Here is a 22,778-nt window from a genome sequence, read left to right on the forward strand (position 1 = left end):
GCTTTTTAATCTGACTTGTTACTTTAAATGAATAAACTGAATTCACCATTTAAAAAAGTGTTCTTGTCATGTGGTTGTCTCTAGAACAAGATCTGATTTGATTGGTGGTTATTGTAAACAAGTGAACCTCAAATCTTGATAAAACTGACTTTCAACACAAGTTTGGGACTGAATCCTATTCCTAATGTGCAGAAGCTTTACTTGTCTAACTGAGCATCTGAGCTGGGTAATTCAAGGTGTAAATGATAGGAAATCCATAAGATTTGAAATAGTTATTTGCTGAAATACTTACGTGGGCCGTGATTGCTGGCATCCAGGATGGCTGAAAGAAAAACAAACATGGTTAGTTCACCATGTCATAAGGTTATGGGTTTACATCTAAAACTGAGCAGAGGTTAATGCACAATGGTGAAAAGCAGGAGTCATTCCTGGTTTTGACCAATATTAAACCATCACACAAGAGATGATCTGGTCATCTTTGCATTGCCCATGTGGGAGAGTTTGTGGTTTATAAATTGTTTGTCCAGTTCCTTACATTACAATGTTTTATTGTCTCAAAACATTTAGTCAGTGGTTGCAAAAGATTACAAGTTCAGATTTGGATCAAACTTGGAGCAAGTGTTATCCAAATATACTGCAAGCTTGTCTGAGCAGCATTGACCAGGGTGTCAGCCAGATAAATTCAGCACTGCTCAATTTTCCAGTGATAAAAGATTGTTTGAATTAACCTGCTATCAAAGATCAGTACAGCAGAGGAACAGGCCCTTCAGCCCACCAAGTCTGCTGACTTGATGCCTCTAATATTTTCTTCCTTCTGCATAGTCCATATCCCTCTATTCCCTGCCTATGTATCTATTCAGTTGTCTCTGCAATGTTTAACTAGATCCCATAGTAGTTTGTCAAACAACCAATGAGCAAGGTCTCACTTTAACATTACACAATTTTAAAATCACATTAAATTGCCAATTTAATTTGCTTGTTTAGGTTTGTTATGGCTGTAGAAAACAAGCACTTGCTCCCCCTCAAACATCACAGTAGACAGGACTATTCCACTGCTGAAAGGATCAACTAAAAGTCACAAGTTTAAATTGACAAAGCAGCAAAAGCAAAGAAATCATGAATTGGTTATGGTTTGAAATGCATTGTCAAGAAGACAGGTTTAAATTCAAAAGGAAACAAAATACTGGTACTTAATGACCAGTGCATCATGTGGGCCAAAAGGCCTCTGCTGTAATATGAGCATAAAGGCAGGAGAAGGAAATTGCTCAGTGCCAATGCAGACACAATGGGCTGAATGACTTCCTTCTGCACCTTTAAACAAGTGTCAAGTTGATGTTAATTACTTCACTCAAGCCAAATGTCCCTTCAGACAGTAGTCACAGCTCATCTTCCTTTGCCACCTCAGTGCCTTAAACCCAAAGTTTTGTTCTAGTGTTCAGCAGAGTCAAATTCACATGTCAGCAGCATTTCTCTTCCCTATCCCCAAAGACTGAAACCAACAATGCTATATTGAATTCAGGTCTCTTCCCTGCACATCAGCTCTGAACTACTTTAGTTGTCTGTTCTCAATCCCTCATTTCACTGAGGTACTGGTAGAAGCTGTAACAATTACTTGTATGCCATATTTAAATGTCTGGTTACATTAAATTTCAATGTTTTCATTGAAGTTGAGCTTTGTATAGAATACATGTGCCAATAGTGCAGAATGTGCACTTGATCTTTAGTTCTTGATCCTTTCAAGAGTGGGAATAGTTCCATCTACTCATTTATTGAGGATGGGGAGGGGGGGAGCAAGTGCTTGTCTTCCACAATTTTCTACAGCCATAACAATTAAACAAAACATTAGACAAATTACACCTCAAATTTAAAAACACTTTAAATTGCCAATTTTGATTTGTTACACTTTTTTTTTGAAGCGAGACCTTGTTCATTGGGTTGTTTGACAAGCTATATGGGATCGAGCTAAACATTGCAAAGGCATTCAAGATCTCCAAGAGGCAACTGGATAGATACTGAATAGGCAGGGAGGGGGATATGGACCATGTAGACAAAAAATATTACATGACGGGGTATCTGTCAGCATGGACTTGGTGGGCTGAAGGGTCTCCTGTGCTGTTCTTGATGGCAGGTTAATTCAAACCACCTTTTAGAATTGTTGAAAAAACAGCACTGCATTAACCTGATTACATATTCACCTCCAGAAGGTGAATTGGAAATATCCAGTGATTGCAACAACTACTTCAGAAAATGAGGAAGAATTTTCTGCCTCTGGTTTTGCCCTCAAAAAATTTCCCATTGAAATTGCTCCAGTTTTGATTAGTTTCTTCCCTCATTGCATCAAGACTCAAACTAGCTGACTCCCAATACAAGGATTGTTACCACAAACAAGGTTAACACGTCAACTTTAGGTTGGAAACCAGGAAGGCTTAAAATATTTGGATGTTCCCAGCCATCATCCTGATCTTTTGTAAAGCCTTATGAAAAAGACTACCAAGAGTCACATCCTGAGGGTAGATGTTTTGTGCTCAGACTGAATAGAATCTTACCTTTAGCATTCCTCAGCTTCATAATCACTCCAGCCAGCAGGATGATCAGTCCAATTCCAAACCCCACAGCTCCAACAATGATCTTGTGTTTCTCTGATTCAGTTGTGCCTCCCACTTCTGTACAGGTGAAAAATCCAGGTGTTAGAACACCTTGTGCTGCTCTATTGAACTAGAAAGCATTCTGAGACAGAGCTGAGGGATGATCAACATGTGTAATGAGAAAGCTTAAAGGTTCCAACTAGTGTGCTGCAGCATGGTGTGCTGTGAAGGCCCCATAATTTTCAAACTTGTGGCACACTTAACATTAATGTTAATGAAATAAATCTAATTTGTTTTCAGCTGTGGTTGGCATTTTCAAATCCTGCTGAACTTTTAGCCTCCCACATGTGGTTAGGAGTAGGCTACACATGCATTGTTTTGGGCTTAACTGATGTAAAGTGTTAAGAAGCATGCATGAGATTCTTTTCCAGCAGGCACATGCAGTTTGGATTACCAACATTAAACATTGAACATTGTGTTGTCCTTGCCTGGCTGACATATACAGGAGATCCCAGGCTCTTTGATAATCAGATGCTGACCATGAAGTTGAAGACAAAGGCCCCATGCACTTGCACAAAGAGGCTAAAGCTGGGCAGAAGTAAAAAATTCCCAGTAAGGGAAGACAGACCTAAAGAGAAACAGCTTAAGATTTTCCTTGTAAACTTTTTAAAACTAATGAATTGTATTAAAATGGTGGCATGTGTTTACAAGGTAAAGGATAAAAGGCTTGAGGGCAGTTCAGTTGGAGAAATTTATAGTACAAAGGTGTGCAGCGACAAAGCAGGATAAGTTGTAATCTATTGTGATTAAGCAAGAAAGCCAAGTTTGTTACATGGTTTTTAAATATGTAGGATTCTTCCTACAAGATGTGACATCTATAAAAGGAGACTGCTAGAGCTCATGATGAGTAAAGTCTGGTATGAGTGTTAGCACCTAAAGACCATTATTGGACTTGCTCATCCTCCAGAAGAATAGTTAAGTGCAGATTTGGGAAAGATGATACAATAGAAAAGACTGAGTGGTTAGAAGCACACCAAAATTGAACAGGCAGAGACACCCAAAGATTAGGGTAAAAAAATGGACAGAACAGAACCCTTGACAAGGCTCCTCACAGGAGGAAATTTACAGCAAGGCCCAGCAAATTACAAAGTGATGCCAGGGTTCCTCAGGGATCTGTACTGGGGCTGCCCTTTGTTCACTGCTTACAGCAATAACTGCTAGAACTGGCAGATTAGCCTGAAATGTTAACTATTTCCCTCCCCACAGATTCTGACACCTGTTTCTAGAATTTTGCTTCATTTCAATTTGTACTACATACATTATATTTCTTACCCCAGTCTGTGTTCTTGGGTTCATTCAGACTGCTGTGTTCCACATGACAGGTATATTTATCTCCAGACACAGGCTGATATTGGAGAAGATCCTGAACCTGATAACTCCAGTCACCATCTGATAACAGGGCAGTGTTGATGACACCATTAGGAACTGGCACTCCATTTTTCAGCCATGTGATCTCAATCTCAGGAGGGTAAAATCCAGTAACATGACACAAGAGCAGGGCTGACTGTCCAGAATGTGGTGTTGTTTTAGGTTGGACAGTGACTGTTGGTTTGACTGGAAAAGAAACAGAAGAATTATTTAGAAATAAAGAACATAGTATATGGCAGCAAGTGTGATTTTCCTCTAGCCTTACTATTGTGTAGAGTTGGGAAGACCTTCAGTTAAGTCCTTTTCTACAAGTTTTGGCCTTCAAATCAGATGAGATTGGCAAATCTTGAGTTGTGGAATTGGAACACAGGAACATGGAGGAGAGTTGGGGGACATCTTTACCAAGTGGCGGCTTCAGCAAGATTCATGAAAGTGAAATGAGGTACCAGGCCTCCTATTGGTCCATTTGTCATCATGCCAAATGGCTCAAACCTGATTAAGAATCTGCAGTGTAAACTGGAAATGGGACTAGGTGACACCTGAAGCAGAGACCAAGGGGTAATTTGATATTCAAGTAACTGGCTGCACCACAAAGTATCAGTGACTGGGCACTAGTTCATCATGCCTTTCATTAAAAATGAAAAATGCAATAGCCTAATGGTACATTTATCTGATCAAGTTCAATGTTTGAAGGGGAAAATATGACAGTGACCAAGATCCTAGATTTAGGCAAGACTAAATTCAATTAGAGACATAGTAAACTGGGTAACAATAGGTCTGGAGAAGTGTTCAAAAAGGTTGATATAAAATCAGTGTATACTCCAAAAGGCAAGAGCTCTATTTGCCAAGACAAGCATGGATAACACCACAAAACTAGTTTAAAAAATAAGCAAAACTCTGGATGCTGGAGTCAGAATGCTGAAAATTCAGTGGGTCTGGCAAAGGTATGGCTATGGGTACCTGCATGAGCCCATATTATGTCTGTCCTTTTGCTTGTGGAGCACTATTCCAGTTCTACTCAAGCCCACTACTACAACTCTGCTTCATGCACTCATTTGGGCTTCAAAATTTAATTTTGCTTCCTCACTTTCACATGGTCCATCTGACACTTGCCTTCCTTGACTATTTCCAGTGAAATACTGACCACTGACTCCCACAGCCACCACAACTACAGCTCACTTCCATGTAATTGCAGAAGGTGAAACACCTGCCCTTTTGCCTCCTCAGCACACAAGTACCCAAACACTTCAGATTAAGCAACATTTCACCTGCACTTTCTACAATTTAGCTGTCAGTATTTGGTGCTCCCAATGTGGGAGCTACAATGGGCAGACTAAACAGATGGAACTGCTCAGTCTAACCTTCCTGTTGCTTGTCATTTTAAATCTTACTCATGCCTTCATGTCCATCCTTGGCCTATGTTCCAGTGAAGCCTGGAACAAGCTGGAGAAGCAGCAACTCATCTAGTTGGGCACATTGCAGCCTTGGGGCTTGACATTTGAGATGGACTTCAGTTTTAAAATCCTTAAATCTCATCTCCCTCAGCCAGTCTTTTGTTCTTAAGTTGCTAATTTTTGTTGCCATGTCTTACAACTCTCCCCTCTTCAGTTCTGGTGAAGGGCTGAAAGACCAGAAGTCTCTCTAGATGGAGTTTTTCTACTTTAAAAGCACAGTACCCAAGAGCATAAAGAAACATCAAAATTCAAGTGGTTCCAGTACAGCTTCAATGGCAGCTATCCACCCCCAATATGAAAATAGAGATGCCCCTGTGCCCAAAAAGCTGGGCAAATCCAACACAGCCAATTACTGCCCATTCTATCATTGGCAAAATGACAAGTGTTATCAACAAGCACTTATCTCAGCAATAATCTGCTCACTGCACTCAGTTTGGGTTCTGTCAGGGAAAGGCAAGACTAACTGCTTTTGACAGAATTGGTTTATTGAAAAATGAAGTTTAGATACCTCTGCAGCAAAATCATTGTGCATTAGATTAGCATAAAACATGCAGTGTATAGTTATGCATTAGAAATATCATGATTTATGGGGCTACTGCCAAGGACTGTAAAATGGAAGCTCAGCAGGCAGACATCTGATGAGCTGACTATAGAATAGCAGAAAAAGCAGTCAATCTTTTCCCATTGAATAATATCTAACTGATATGATCCTTCTGAGGATAAGAGAATTTTGCCAATGACATACAAAATGAGGAATCTTGTCCATTTGAACATTGGTTCTATCCACACAAACATGCCAGATCCTACATGAGAAAACTGTTAAAGTACCAGATTCTCTCTGCATCAGTTTTTGTCTCAATGTTTGCTTAAGAACTATGAATAAAATTTCCATGAAATTCATTGGCACTCTGGAACACAATGAACTCAAGGTTTCTATGATTGTTCTCATCATTAAGCATCTTTGAGTGATGTGGGCAGCTGGTCACTAGGAGGCCTGCCAATTATAAATTGGAAACTCAAGTCTTAGTGCTCATCTACATCTGGCATAGTAAGAAGTCTCAACACCAGGTTAAATTGGTATGAGCTTTCAGTGCTGCCCTTCATCAGGTGAATCAACATCTGATCATCATACAAGCTCAAATTCCTGGTGCACTTTGCTACCCTGATGCTCCTGCATGAGATACATTTCAGAACCAAACCTCATGCAATGGGTATGTAAGATTAAACCTTTGGAGAAGCAGCTCTCATTGAATCAAATGTCTGGATTTCCCAGTGGTTTCACATTTAAATGGACATTGCAGGTCATGTCTACTGAGTCTATTAGCTAATTCTTTGGGTCAGTTTGGCTTTACATGACATGATAAACTGTCAGATCAATCCATAGTTAAAATCACAAGATTGGTCAAGATTTAACATGAAATGATTGCTGCATTGAGCCTGGGTCAGTTATTCTGAAAGGAAAGACAGGAAGTGTCCTTGAATGTCAGCTGAACAGCTGATTGGAGAGCCTCAGACCCTGGTGAGTTTAAAACCACCTTCATATGAATCATACCAAGCCACTTGTTCAAATCCCACTTCATTAGCATTGCCAGTGGGAAGCAACTGATTTTCCTGCTGGTGGCAGCAGCACTGAAGTCTTTGGGATAATTGCAGTTAAAAACTCTGGTGGAAGTGTCCCAAAAGTGTCTTAACAGTAAGAAACATGGGTGAACTGTGTCAGTCTCTTGGGTGCACAGCAATCTTTCTACACTTAGTGCTCTGTGATTCACACCATTATGGGGGCTCCAGGAAACTGACTCACCCAAAGTGGCCACAGCTATGTACTTAAGCAGGGCAAACTGCATTTAAACACTAATGGTGTCACTCCAGGATGATAACACATGTAGAGCAACTCCAGTTTGTCAAGAGTTGGGATGGCTGCTGGATGCAGTGGAGGGTTCTTCCCAAGGTTGGGAAGCTGGGGTCAGGCTGACAATGCACCTGGGAAGCTGGGCAGTGGGTGCCTGTGCACTGGCAAAGGATCAATGCTGTAGGAAAAGCAGTGACTGTTCAGGCAGGTGTCCTTCCTATCCTGGAGGGAATGTCTATGTTGATCCACCCCTGTCACCCTGCAGCCTCTCAGCACCTAACACCTTCCTTCAATCCCTCTGGCAAACCCCCTGCAGGGGCACAGTACTGACCTGCCAACTGATTACACTCACCCCAATATCCCATATTATCAGCCATCAGGTTTTAAATTCTCCCTTCTGTTCCTGCAGGACAAGATGGCCCATAACAGGGAGGAGCAGGAGAAAAGTGGGTCCCAGAGCTGACAGGAGTAACAGGAGAATTGTGATGGGTTGGCATGCAAAATGTTGAGCCATAAAACCTTCACTAATGGAGTTTCTCAAGCCAGCTGCCCAGGTACTTGTCCCCTCCCTTCCACTGAAGCACATCTCAGAGGGGACCTTGAGGTCAGGCTGTCAGGAGTCAGCCCCACCCCACTGACCCCTGTGGGGGGGGGGGGGGGGGGGAAATCACAGTTGACACATCTGTGGAGACAATCCAACAAGGATAGGCATCACTTTCACTATCCACCAGCACAGATAGTTACCTCAGTGCAATGTTAGTGGTCAGGATTCTGGGGAAACTTTCAGGTGAGCACCATCCAACTGCTAATGTTCATCAGGTGGAACTGGGAACATCTGAGGACAGACATGGAGATCTGCCAGGGCCAAGGAAACAGCCCCAGCCAGCTGCCAGGCCTCTGGGATCTGTTGTCCTGAAGCTGCTGGAGATAGAAGCAGAGCCAGGGATCACCAGGAGGGGCTGTCAGCAATATTGCAGCAACTGCAAGATTTGAGGAGTTCCACAGCCTTAGTAACAGAAGATAGTGCCAGCAGAGCACTGAGGTCAATGCTGCAAGGGTGGCACCTGGTGTTGAAAGCATGGGCAAGACATGGTCAAGTCACTGAGGACCTAGGAGCATGTTCAAGACAGATGGTAATGACTACAGGCTTTGCCTAATCTCAGAGGGCACTTGAGTGGCTTCAGAGCTTGGCCCAGATTTAGAGACCATCATTGAGGGCTTGGATATCATGGGCAGATGTGGTTGGGCCTTCAAGACTGACTGAATCACATGATTCAGAGGCATCTAGAGCTCATTCCAGCTGCCTCTGTCTTATGGAGCATTACAGGATGAAGGACTGGAGCCAATGCCAGGGCTTTCCACCCAAGCCATCTCAGCTTTTCTAAATACCCACTTCCTACACTGGTGCATTTCATGGGCAGCAGGCTTATCAGGATGGCACAGCTACATCTGTGACACTGGCAAGTTGGCTGCAGTCCATCAAATGGTGCCCCCTCCTTAAGGGAATGCCCAAAGGCATCATAAGCCATGGTGCAAAACATAGCTGACCACCTCTACCTCTGATGTGCATCCTGGGAAGTCACCTTGATATAGCAGTAGGCCATGCTTGATTGAAAAGGTGTAGGGTCACCAAGAGGGCAGCCACTAGTTAGGGTAATATACACTGTAAATCACCAAATATTCTTGCACCCTACAGTGTGACTGCTGTCTGTAATCCACTTCACAGGGTACAGTCACAGTTCAAGAATCCCTGCAAGACTAGCCTTGCTGACTGCCAGAGTGGTCCTTCAGCCCACCAAGTCTACACTGACCATACCTACACCACAGTCATGCAGTTCCCAGTGCATGCACTTGTGCCAGATGGCTGGTGCAGTATTTCAAGTGCTCATCCAAATAATATTGGGGATACAAGGTCATTGGCCCCCAATGCTGATGCAGGACTCTGGTCTAAGCTCCTCTGCCCCATTCCTGCCAGCACCCCCAGCATTGGAGGGCTTGTAATTCCAATGACAGACTGCCCAGGGTGGCATCCTCACTGATGGGCACCAAGGCCCCTTACACTCCAACCTCCAAGTTATTGGGCCCACATTGAGGCCTGGGTACCAGTGTGGAAGTAGGAGTCAGACTTGTTTTGTACCAGAACAGTATCACTGCAATGAGTGGTGGGACCTCACCTATTTAAGGGTGTTTGTCATCCTGCCAGCTCTCCATTTTTGGCTTCTTTGGCCTCCACATTCTCCTGCCCCCTTCAAGGGGTGTTTGTAAGGTGATCCTCCTCCTAGAAGTCTCCCTGCTGCTGTGCCAGGTTGTGGCATTCAGCAGACCCTCTGGGGACTGTGCTGGAGGGCCCATAACCCTGCAGATTTACCATGGCTAATCCACCTAACATACATTTTTGTACTATGGAGAAAACTGGACCAAACCCACATGCATGGGGAGAATTCTACACATTCATCCAAGGCCAGAATCAAACCTGGGTCCCAGGCATTGAGGCAAAAGTGCTAACCACTGTAGCAAAGCTAATCTCGTTCACATTCCTCATACAATTGGAACATACAATAGGAGGTGAAGGAAAGTGTTAAATTAAAAGCAGAGGCATTTAGAGTAGCTAAGAGTAGTGGGCGAGAAGAGGATTGGGAGAGGTTTAAATGTCAACAAAGATTGACAAAGAAATTGATAAAGAAGGGTAGGAGAAACTATGAAGCTGGGCTAGCACTTAATATAAAAAGGGATAGCAAGAGTTTTTACAAGTCTATAAAAACGAAGAGGCTGGCTAGGGTGAACATTGGTCCCTTAGAGGATGAGAAGGGGGACTTAGTGGTAGGGGATGGGGAAATGGCTGAGGTCTTGAATAACCTTTTTTGTTTCAGTCTTCACAGAGGAGGATGTGAATAATTTGCCAGGTGTTAGAGATGGAAAGGTGGTAGGACTGGAGGGTCTCAATGACATTACTGTTACAAGAGAGGCGGTGCTCAACAGACTGGAGGGGCTGATTGTGGACAAGTCCCCAGGACCAGATGGAATGCATCCAAGGGTTCTGAAAGAAATGGCGGAGGTGATAGTGGATGCCTTGGTGGTTATTTTCCAGACATCGCTGGATTCCGGGGAAGTGCCAGAAGATTGGAATGTTACACCATTGTTTAAGAAGGGTGCCAGGCAAAAGGCGGGGAATTATAGGCCAGTTAGTTTAACATCTGTTGTAGGTAAAATGTTAGAATCTGTCATCAAGGAGGAAATAGCAAGGCATCTTGAGGGGAATTGCTTGATAGAGCAGACACAGCACGGTTTCGTTAAGGGGAAGTCGTGTCTGAAATTTACTGGAGTTCTATGAGGATGTGTCTAGGGCGGTGGATAGAGGAGAGCCAGTGGATGTGGTCTTTCTTGATTTTCAGAAGGTGTTTGACAAGGTACCTCAAGAGGTTATTGCAGAAGGTCAGGGGACATGGAATTGGGGGGTAGGGTGTTAGCGTGGATAGAGGACTGGTTGTCAAATAGGAGGCAGAGAGTGGGGGTCAATGGGTGCTATTTGGATTGGCAACTAGTGGAGTGCCTCAGGGGTCAGTGCTGGGGCCTCAGCTATTTACCATTAAGATAGATGATCTGGAGGAGGGAACCGAGTGTATGGTGGTGTCATCAGCAAATTTCAACAAGATTGGTGGAACGGCAAATTGCGCGGAGGGTGTGGAGAGTCTGTAGAAGGACCTAGATAGGCTGGGCAAATGGGCCAGGAACTGGCAAATGGAATTTAATGTTGGCAAGTGCGAGGTGGTCCACTTTGGTAGGAATAATGATAATGATGAATAAACTAGGCTTGTACTCGTTAGAGTTTAGAAGAATGAGGGGAGATCTCATTGAGACACAAGATGAATGGGATGGATAGGATAGAGGTGGAGAGACTCTTCCTGCTCAGAAAGGACAGTAGGACTAGGGGGCACAGCCTCAAGATAAAGGGGGAGGCAGTTTAGAACAGAGTTGAGGAGGAACTTCTTCACTCAAAGGGTGGTGAATCTCTGGAATTCTCTGCCTGTTGAAGTGGTGGAGGCTGCCTCGCTAAATATTTTTAAGACGCAGGTTGATGGGTTTTTGATGAGGGGATTAAGGGTTATGGGGAGAGGGCAGGAATGTGGAACTGAGCCACAACAGATCAGCCATGATCTTACTGAATGGCAGGGCAGGCTCGAAGGGCTAGTTGGCCTACTCCTGCTCCTATTTCTTATGTTATGTTCAAGACATTTGGTAATGACTACAGGCTTTGCCAATCTCAGAGGGCACTTGAGTGGCTTCAGAGCTTGGCCCAGATTTAGAGACCATCATTGAGGGTTTGGATATCATGGGCAGATGTGGTTGGGCCTCCAAGACTGACTGAATCAGGTGATTTAGAGGCCTCTAGAGCTCATTCCAGCTGCCTCTGTCTTATGGAGCATTACAGGATGAAGGACTGGAGCCAATGCCAGGGCTTTCCACCCAAGCCATCTCAGCTTTTCTAAATACCCACTTCCTACACTGGTGCATTTCATGGGCAGCAGGCTTGTCAGGATGGCACAGCTACATCTGTGACACTGGCAAGTTGGCTACAGTCCATCAAATGGTGCCCCCTCCTTAAGGGAATGCCCAAAGGCATCATAAGCCATGGTGCAAAACATAGCTGACCACCTCTACCTCTGATGTGCATCCTGGGAAGTCACCTTGATATAGCAGTAGGCCATGCTTGATTGAAAAGGTGTAGGGTCACCAAGAGGGCAGCCACTAGTTAGGGTAATATACACTAAATATTCTTGCACCCTACAGTTGTGACTGTCTGTAATCCACCTCAGGGTACAGTCACAGTTCAAGAATCCCTGCAAGACTAGCCTTGCTGACTGCCAGAGTGGCCCTTCAGCCCACCAAGTCTACACTGACCATACCTACACCACAGTCATGCAGTTCCCAGTGCATGCACTTGTGCCAGATGGCTGGTGTGGTATTTCAAGTGCTCATCCAAATAATAGTATTGGGGATACAAGGTCACTGGCCCCCAATGCTGATGCAGGACTCTGGTCTAAGCTCCTTGCCCCATTCCTGCCAGCACCCCCAGCATTGGAGGGCTTGTAATTCCAATGACAGACTGCCCAGGGTGGCATCCTCACTGATTGGAACCTAGGCCCCTTACACTCCAACCTCCAGCCAAGTTATTGGGCCCACATTGATGCCTGGGGGTACCACTCAGTGAACCTGGGCACCAGTGTAGAAGTCAATAAATAGGAGTCAGACTTTTGTACCAGAACAGTATCACAATGAGTGGTGGGACCCCATGCCTATTTAAGGGTGTTTGTCATCCTGCCTGTTCTCCATTTTTGGCTTCTTTGGCCTCCACATTCTCCTGCCCCCTTCAAGGGGTGTTTGTAAGGTGATCCTCCTCCTAAAAGTCTCCCTGCTGCTGTGCCAGGTTGTAGCATTCAGCAGACCCTCTGGGGACTGTAGTGGAGGGCCCATAACCCTGCAGATTTACCATGGCTAATCCACCTAACATACATTTTTGGACTATGGAGAAAACCGGACCAAACCCACATGCATGGGGAGAATTCTACACATTCATCCAAGGGCAGAATCAAATCTGGGTCCCTGGCATTGAGGCAAAAGTGCTAACCACTGTAGCAAAGCTCATCTCTTGTTCACATTCCTCATACAATTGGAACAAGGAGCCCAAATAACCATCAGTTCCAGGGGACAGACTACACTTGTGAAAACAGGGGGTACTGTGAAACTAAATTCACTTTTCATATTCCTCATGTGTCCCAGATTGGACTGGTGCCTGCTGAAACAGCCTGACAGGAGCCGGTGCCTCAATGTACCAGACTACACCCAAGATGGATGTGATTATTTGGGTAAGAGTTAGTCTACTCAGCATTCCTCCCATTCAGCTGTACCTGTCTCTGCTTAGAGAGAAATGCCAGTTATTCCTGGGAATAACTCAGGTTTCAGGTACTGTTCAGTGTTTATTTCTAACCTCACTGACTACAGATAAACCCCTCAATGGGAGGAGTGTGAATTGCTGCCAGTGTACAGATATACAGGGAGGGAGTGGGGGGATTCCCACCGGCTGCAGGAAGCTCAGCCCCTCAGAGAGAAAGGGAGGGAGCACCCAGAGAGTCCCGGGGACTCAGCAGCTCCGGGCACAGCACGATCCCAGTACAGACCGCTGCTGGCATTTACCCCCCACCCCCCCCCCGGGTCTCACCTCTCCGGGACAGCGCCCTTTCGTTGATGGGAATGTTGTTGTCACACTTGGTGATCCCCTCCTGGTACCGCGCTTCCGCCTCCTCTTTATTCCATGTCTTCACATTCCCCTCCATCCCGTTCTTCACCGCGATGTACTTCTTCTGGTTAAAGTCGAAATACGCGATCAGCTCTTGGTCATAGACATACTCCTCAATATAGGTCCAGCTCCCGGTGTCATTAAAATCACATCCGTTAATGTAGTTCCCGACGTGAGCCCCTGTGAGAGAGAGACTGAGTTACTGCCCAACACACACACAGCCCAGAGACACCAGGAAAGGGGCATGTCCTTCCCCCCCCGCACCCAGTCCCATCACAACATGGGGAAGACCCACTCCCCTCCGGGAAAACCCCCACATTGTCTCAATAATCCCAGTAAGTCACACCCTGACCCTGTGATAAACTCTCAACACGGGGTTAAAATCCAACAGGTTTAATCTGTGTTGAGATGTTTTATTGTCCCCTTCCCAATCCAATGCCGGCATTTCCGCCTTGTGTAGGGTCAGGATAGATGTGGGGCTATCCCTCTACCCCAGAGATTGAAGTTAGTCCCATTCCTGGGGAGAATAAATAACCCATGTAGAATTTAAGGTGACTGAGACACTAAACCAGCCCTGATAGATGTAGCTGATCTCCCATAGACAAGAAGATTGAAACTGATTTGAGGGCAACCCCAGTAAGGGTAGAAGAATGTTAGAGGATGGTCAGTGAAGATAAAATCTCCATAATCCCAGATAAACATAGGCTCTCCTTTAGGAGACTGACACAGGAGGTGGTGGTAGAGGACAGGACCTCAGTTATGCTGGCATGGTCAGATTAGAGAAAGGTGAGCACTAGTTCAGTACTCAACATGTGCAGAGAGGAGTGGAAGGAGATTAGATTTCTAGCTTGGGTCACTGGAGTATGCACAGTCTGCCTGGGTTTCCTCCCAGTCTGAGGGATGTGTTCATTAGGTGTATCAGTGTACTGGAACAGGCACCAGAGTGTGGCAACCAGGGGATTGCCAGTTAAGCTGGCACATTAAAAATAAAAGTCAAGGGAACAGGAAATGGATCTCATGGATAAATGAGCTCAGGAGAAATGGGTGGGATTAAAGACCAGAGCAGAAGAATTGGTGAGGAGCAGCCAGAAAAAAATCAGTGCTCAATATGGAGTTTGTCTGAATGACAGCAAGGAAAAACTAAGTCACTAGTGGAATTGTATCTGCTGCTCAGTCATAGCACAGCCACCCCCCATCCCCCCAAAAGCAGTTAGAGATCAAACTAATTCTACAGTAGAGTTTTTGCAAAAAAATGTTAAAATCTGAATTAACCATAAACTGTAGTGATGGTCAAATTTTCTCCAAAGATGTTTCACATTCTGTTCAAACCACCAGTCATGTTGCACTCTTGAAGTGCAAGAATATAATTATGTACAATCAGGATTGAGCACAGTGAGGTTTTAGCTGGTTGCCAGCCCCTTAGTGGCCTTACCATTGCACCTTGGCAGCAGCTACCTCAAGCATAGTGCTTCCTTCAGCATGTAGTCCTGGGCTTTGTAACATGTCAGCTTGCAAGACTCAGTTTCAGGCAGACCAAAGAGCATCTTTCACTGAGTTATAACCTCCAGCAACAGCTGATGTTAGTTTTGGCAGCTGATATAATGAAGTCTGCCCCTTCAACTTGGGACAGAATAGACAAAGTTGCAGTGATGCTAACAAGTTGAGTAATAACCACAATACTGAGGCAGTGTGCAAAAAGCTGCTCGAGTTGCCACCATCTGTTCCTTGGTGCAATATTCTACACTGTTGCTAATCACTGCAGAATATGGGCTGGGCAAGCAAGCAATAGGAGTATAACTAAAAAACAAAGCTGATTATGCATTCCTATACTTCTGATCAGACCCTCCTTTTCATTGACCTTCTGGCCCCACCTTTATGCCTTACTGTTTTAAGCCCTATGTTTCCAGTTTTGAAAAAATGGAAATCAACTATAACCATTCACTCCAGACATTGCCAGACCTGGACATATTTCCAACATCTGCAGCTGTACATCTAGTTTCTTTATTTGTACAGAATAGTAGCCAGTGCAGTGAGATCAATTCACATGCATCTCATTAACAGCTGCATGAATATATTAATCTGCAGCTCAGCTCACTGGTTGGAAGTGAATGTAAACCTTTCCACTCATTCTGTACCTGAAGAGGGAGATGGAACCATAGAAACAGACTATTCAGCCCATTGAGCTACATGAATGCACAAAGGCAAGCTATTCATTCAAATCCCATCTTGCAAAACCCAGTACTTCAGGTGCAGATCCAGGTACCTTTCAAGTGAGTTTGATTGATTTGTCACTTGTTAGTATACAGTGAAAAGTAATTGTGTACTTTACAGACAGACAAAAAGCAGGCAGAGAAAGATCACCTTAATGCAAGGTAGGTCAATTCAAAAGTCAGATGGAAGCAGAGAAGCTGTTTTAAGTCAGTTGGTATGTGTCATCAGACTTGAATCTTTGACAGAAGGCAGAAGAATGTTTGGGTGCCCAGGGTTCTTGATTATACTGGCTGCTTTGCCAAGGCAGCAGGAAGTGTAGACAGTCAATGGGAGGGTGGGAGGCTGGTTTGCATGATGGAGTGGCTTCATTCACAACCCTTAGTTTACTGCAGTCTTGGACAAAGCAGGGGCCATATGAAGCTGGGATACAACCAGAAAGAATGCTTGCTATGGTGCATCTGTAAAAGTTGCAGTCATGGCAGACACATCAAATGTCCTTAGTTTCTAGAGAAAGAGAAGTGCTGGTGAGTTTTAACTCAGTACCAGTATGGAGGGACTAGAACAGGTTTGTGGTGATCTGGACACAAACTTAAAACTCTCAACCATTTCTACTTCACCCCCATTGATGTAAACAGGGGCATGCCCTCCATTACACTGAGGTTGATAAACTTTGTTGACGTTGTTGGAGATATTATTGTCATTGCACTAGTCTCTTTCCTGTACTGTATCATTGTTTGAGGTCCAACCCACTAGGATGGTGGCATCAAACTTGAAAAGTAGAGTTGGAGGGGGGAGACTTGGCTAGTCCAGTTTATAACAATCCTAGTAAGGGGCTGAGGAGAGCCTTGTGGGGCATCAGTGTTGAGGATTATGTTGGAGGTGGTGTTGTCTATTACTGTGTGTGGGTAAGGAAGTCCAGGATCCACTTGCAGACAGAGGAGCCAAGGCCCAGGCCACAAATTCAGTTCAGCACTTCAGCCCCAACCACCAGCTTCAGCAGTGAATTTTAGATACCAAGTTTAAAAATCCTCATGATCACTCCCAATCACCCCAAATCTAACTGACCCTTCAACTGAGGGGGAGGGGATGAGGAAAAACAAGTATACCTTGCCTCAGCTCTCTTTAGCCAGCTGTTCTAAGAGAAACAACCCCAGCCCCTTAGTTGTAATTCAAGCCCTGGTGACATTCTAATAAATCTCCTTTGCACTCAGATAATGACCTTCTTGTAACAGTGATCAGAACTGAACACTAAAACCCCAGCTGTGGCCCAACCAGTGTGCATACAATTCCATCACTGCATATTCTTAACGCATTCCATATAATTTCCTCCAGGGAAATGTGGACAATAATTCTAGGCTCACTTCCTCACCTTCAATATCTATTTATCTTGCCTTGTTGTTTGCCCTAACCAAATGCATTACCTCACTTTTCCAAATTAAATTCCACCTGCCTCTTCTGTCCACTCAAACCATTGATAAAATTCAGTTTATGCTTAGTAGGAAAAGGCTGGTCAAGTTGATTCTCAATAAAATCGCTACACTATAGAAGGCAGCCAGTCAGCCCATCAAGTCTGCATCACAATCCCACCTTAGAAGTCTTTCTTCCTTCAAGCAGAAAAGGAAGAGGGGACCTCATCAAGGTGAGCAACCTTTCTCCTTCAATAGAGGGGTCAATAACCAGGAGACAGGTTTAAGTTAAGGGGATTTCATAGAATCCCTACAGTACAATTGCAAGCCATTTGGCCCATCAATTCTGATGGAATTTTTTAAAACAATCTTGTCTAGGTCCATTCCATCCCTGTAACCTCACATTTACCCTGCTACTTCCCCTCTACATGTGCAAGGGTGAACTTAGCATGGCCAATTCATCTAACCTGCACATCTTTGTATTGTGGGAGGAAACCCAGTCACTGAACCTGGCACTGAGGCAGCAGTACTAACCACAATATCCCCAGGTAGAAAACGTTTTTCACCCACAGGGTGGTGAGAACATGGAACTCACCAACTGAAAAGGCAGTAGAAATAGGAATGAACATTTCAATGATCACTTAACATACAGCAACAGACCAAGTGCTAGAAGTAGGATTAGGATAGTAACAAAGTGCTGGAAAATCTCAGCAAGTCTGATAGTACCTGTGATAAATAGAGCCAGTATTGGGTACAGAGGACCCTTCATCCAGACTCGAAACGTTGGCTCTCTCCACAGATGCTGTCAGACCGCCAGAGATTTTCCAGCGTTTTGTTTTAGACTCTAACACCCACAGTCCTTTAATAAATAGTTGTTTGATGGCCGGCACAGACACGATGGGCCGAATGGTTTTTTGGTGCTATAACAGATTCTTCACTGCGGGGCTGATCGGTTTCATTTACAAATTTCCCCAATTATTTCTCACGCTTAAATCTAAAGATATGAAGATAATTATTTTATTTTTTCCCCGCTCTCTAATTGAGCACTTACCGGCCCCGCTCTCTCTCTCTCCATTGAAGATGAGCAGGCTCCAGATGAGGAGGGAGATCCGGATCCAGAGGGATCGGGAGCCGCTCACTGGGAACAAACACATTTCACCCACAGCGGCTCCGAGACAGACTGAACCCGGACTGAGTCCCACCAGGGCTTTAAATACAGACACTGACCAATCACAACGGAGCATAAAGATTGACCAATCACACACTGACCAATAAGGAGCAGGAAAATCACCCAATCAAATCTATACATCGGGGGAACAGTAACCAATCAACATCAGGGACCACGGGTAGCTGGCCAGAGAAGCCAATCAGAACTTGGAACGAGCAACCAATCAGGAGTGGGATGGCGGGCAGTAACAAGCCAATCGGAGGCGAGTATGAGTGGTCTTGTTTGATATGGACCAATCAGAGCAGAGAATGGTCCTGCCCTTGACCACAATAGACCAATCAAAACCAGCGGGACCCTGGCTCTGCAAATAAAGAAAGCAATCAGAGGCAGGTAAGGGCAATCGTCATCTGTTACCATGCACAATTGGGTGGTTCATTTCAACTTCTGTGCAGGCAGGTTACTGGGAGACAGCAATGTTCTCACCATAGGAAGCTGCATTTGGAGGGAGAAATAATCAGAGGGATTCATTCAGTCATTTAAAGTTAGGTCCCATCGAAGTGTGTGCTCCTGCACAGTGGCTGGTATGGTGAAAGCTGTGATGCCTCTTCAGTGTTAACATCTGAGAATTCTTCTGGGCTGGAAAAACTCAAGTCTTGGCCGGAGGATGCTCTGGGTTGGTTCCCAGATGTGCTTTTAAAAGAAAGGAGATTTCAGGGATCTTAAGAAACAGGAGGTATAACTCACATCAGTGTACTGGATCCTCACTTAGCTTATCACCACTCGCTCACAGTCAACACAGGAGTGGTCAATGACTTCTCTGACCAGCTGGAGGGCTCTTTCCTCAAAGTCAGTTGGGAATTATATCCTTGGCATTCCTCTATCTGGGACAGATAGAGTGAGTGTCAAAGGTATGTAGGTTAGGTCGGATTAGCTATGGTAAGTATTCAGGGTAATGGAGAAAGGGTGGAGGGCCTGGGTAGGACTTACAGCGAGTAGGTGCAAATTTGATGGGTCAGGTGGCCTCTTTCTGTACTGTAGGGATTCTATGATTCTGTGGTACACAGGCAATGTGTTAGGGCAGATGGTGGCATGTGTGGATGGAATTTGGGACCAGAGAGGTGATGAGCTACAGGGGAGATTAAGGTGTATGTGGGAGAGAGAGTGTGTGTCCCTTGAACTGGCAGTAAGTGAGACCCCTTGGATGTGAGTGTGTGTGTATTTGTGTGTGTGTCTGTATATTGTGGTAATACTGTGCCCATAAGAAATGTATTTTTAATCATGTTTCTTTGCAGGTTTTTCAAGCAGCTCCTAGCACTTTAGTGGCAATTTGTTGTCTGTAACTGGTATCCTCTAATTGTTACTGAAGCAATATGATGGACATCATGTTTATTTTTATTCTAGCCTAATGCAGTGTCCTGGGGTTTTGTGATCCTTTTGGAATTGCTGGGTGAAGCATTGATAAACAGGTTAGGTGATGCCTGTGGACAGTTTTTTCCCACAGAAAATTCCAAGCTTTTAGTTTTGCTTTCCAGTAGTTGCCTGAGGTGATGAGCAGCAAAAGTGTTTTTCCCCTCTGTCTGGAGCTGGAAATACTGCTGTCTATGAGTTGCTGTTTGGACTCGAGACGGAAAGCAGTCTTTCTCTCTCTCTCTCCCTCCCTCCCCAGGGGATTTTTGGAAAGTTCCAGGACTGGGATGCCTCAGAAATTTAATCCAACCTTTAAAGCACCAATTCACTGCAGGTGTTAAAAGCTGAAAACCCAGTATCACATGAGCATACTTGCTGTCTAAGCCAAGGATGGGGCGTATGTTTGTGGGATGTTTGACTTGGAACATGTCCCTCCAGAGCCTCCTTTTTATCTTCCACCTCAATAGCTAACTGTTAAGGTTTAAGCTGTATCATGTATAACTCTTATATGTGAATTTTGTAATTGGTAAAAGTTATGCTATTTCTTTTTATTACGTTCTTAAATAAACTTTGATGCAAGTTTCCTAGTTGGTCACTTGAATCATACCATGCTCACCTGTGTGAAATTCAAATGTAAAAACTTAGAATCCAGGCTGTTTTCATAAAATACCGTGGAGTTTTTGGTCTAGCATGTATATACAGCATGTATATTTGTGTGTTTGTATGTGTGAGTTGAAAGTGATGAGAAGAATTACTTTCCCTGGCAGAATGGAGGAGATTATTCATCCTGTTCCTGCACTGGATGCCTGTCTTCCTCTGCAGGGAGCTGGTACTGACCAACACTGCCACTGCTGCTCCTGCTGGCTCTCAGCTGGATGGTTCCTGGAGACTGTACATGATTCCTACATCCTTAACTGTTCTCAGAATTCAACTCAGAAAAGAGTGAGGTAATGAATGTGGGGAGGGCTAATAAGGCAAATGATTACCATAGGAATGGTGAGACCCTAGAAAGTACAGAAGATCCAAGTACAAATTCCCTGAAGGTTCAGGACAGGTAGATAAGGTGTATGGGATATTTGCCTTTATTAACCAAGGCGTTGAATACAAGAGCAGGGGGTTATGATGGGACTGTTTAAAACACTGGTTAGGCCACAGGTGGAGCTGTTTGTGTAGTTCTGGTCACCACATTAAAGGAAGGATGTGATTGCGCTGGAGAGGATGCAGAGGAGATTCACCAGGATGCTGCCTGGCTGGAGGGTCTGAACTATGAGGAAAGATTGGATAGACTGCAGCTGTGTTCCTTGGAGCAGCAAAGAGGGGACCTGATAGAGATGTATAAGATTATAAGGGGTCTGGATAGGTTGGATCGGAAGGCACTTTTTCCATTAATAGAGGGTCAAGAATCTGGTGCATAGAATTAAGGGGAAAGGTAGAAGCCTAAGAATGGAGTTGAGAAGAAAGCTTTTTACCCAGAGGGTGGTTAGAGTCTGTAACTCACTGCCTGAAAGGATGGTAGAGTCAGAAACTCTCAGAACATTTAAGAAATATTTAGATATTCAGTTACACTGCATAGCCTCTAGGGCTGTGGGCCAAGTGCTGGAAAATGGGATTAGTGTAGTCAGATCTTTGTTCACTGGCATGGAAACGATGGGCCGATTGGCTTCTTTCTATGTTGTAAATGTCTGTGAATATATGAATCCCCGTTGTTTTTGAGCGTCCACAGTGGTTATAATATTGGCTCCTTGGGGACAAGGACATGGCTGATGATACCAGTGTGGATGCTGGAGTGCAGCTGAAACAAAATACAATGAGATTCATGCTGCAACTTGCACTCTGATAGAGCAGATCATGGGGGTGCTGAGGATGAGGTTCCGGTGCCTGGTGGAGCTCTGCAGCATAGAACACAGATGGTGTCACACATCATATTTATCTGCTGCACCCTGAATAACGTGGCACTACAATAGTGTGAGGAACTGCCTGAGGAGGAGATGGAGGACTGGCACTTTTCCACTGATGAAGAGGACATTGAGGTGGAAGATGGAAGGGAGGTCCTGGAAAGAAAGCAGTTTGGCCATGAGGCAGTGGCGATGATCAGAAAGGTAGAAGAGCTTGGGATAATATCCAGACTTGGGCTGACAAGTGGCAAGTAATGTTCACACAAAGTAACAAGTAACATTGACACAAGTACCAGTCAATGATCTCACCATCCTGTGTCCACAGCCTGTCTGACTGTTGGCAGCGCGTACTCTCAGTGGTATGGCGCATATCATTGGAGAGGATGCGGTTGCCCATAATCCCCACATTGCAGGAGGATGATGATGACCTTTATTGGGGATAGTCCACTGAACCTTGGTATATTCCCAGGATCCACAGCAGAGGTGGAGGTAGCCTGTTGTTTGCCATGCCCTGTTGTTTGTGGTGTCCTTAATGGCTATCCTGTAAAGGGCCGGGATCTGGAGAGTCTTGGCCTGTTTCCAGCGTGCTGCTGTGTGGTAGTGTCACCCTCTTCGGCCTGTGGGGCTGGAGCTGATTCAGTTACAGGAAGACTGGAATTGAATGGGCTGGACACTCCCTGAGTCTCCTGGATGGAAAGCCCTGGGTTGTATACCAGTTGCCTATGGGCGCTAGAGGGCTCTTGGCTTCATCCTTACGATAGAGGGACAGCTGTAATAAGTTCAAGAAACTCTGCTATTCACTGGCATTGACACTTGCGGATGCCCACATGTGCCTTAACCAAGGAGTTCATGCTCTCCATCATAGCCGGACAAAAGTCTCACACCAAGGTCTCCACTGTATCCTCCACTCTCAGTGTTAACTTGACTGCCTCAGAGTGTTGGCATGGTCTCCTCAGACAGAAGGCATTGGGACTCCTCCTTTCAGTCTGAAGAGTGTCATTGATATCGCTTTCTGATGTTCCTGACTTTGCCTTTAGAGCTCCAGCAACTGGGTGCAACTGAGTCTGGAGACACTGGCCT

At 44.8% G+C, this 22,778-nt stretch overlaps 1 protein-coding gene across 1 annotated transcript; it reads right to left on the bottom strand.

The window, feature by feature from the left end:
- Window positions 1-249: 249 nt before the first annotated feature.
- Window positions 250-18,404, bottom strand: LOC145348089 (H-2 class II histocompatibility antigen, E-S beta chain-like). The gene is made up of 5 exons (XM_080196226.1): window positions 18,280-18,404; window positions 13,534-13,791; window positions 3,918-4,199; window positions 2,547-2,663; window positions 250-322 (listed from the first exon to the last, which is right to left on the bottom strand). The coding sequence occupies exons 1-5, from the start codon at window positions 18,380-18,382 to the stop codon at window positions 273-275; spliced, it is 810 nt and encodes a 269-aa protein (XP_080052352.1). The 5' UTR covers window positions 18,383-18,404; the 3' UTR covers window positions 250-272.
- Between the last annotated feature and the right edge of the window lie 4,374 nt (window positions 18,405-22,778).

This window comes from Carcharhinus amblyrhynchos, chromosome 9, assembly GCF_965287045.1.
Source record: "Carcharhinus amblyrhynchos chromosome 9, sCarAmb.v2.hapA, whole genome shotgun sequence".
In the NCBI taxonomy this organism is placed as follows: Eukaryota; Metazoa; Chordata; class Chondrichthyes; order Carcharhiniformes; family Carcharhinidae; genus Carcharhinus; species Carcharhinus amblyrhynchos.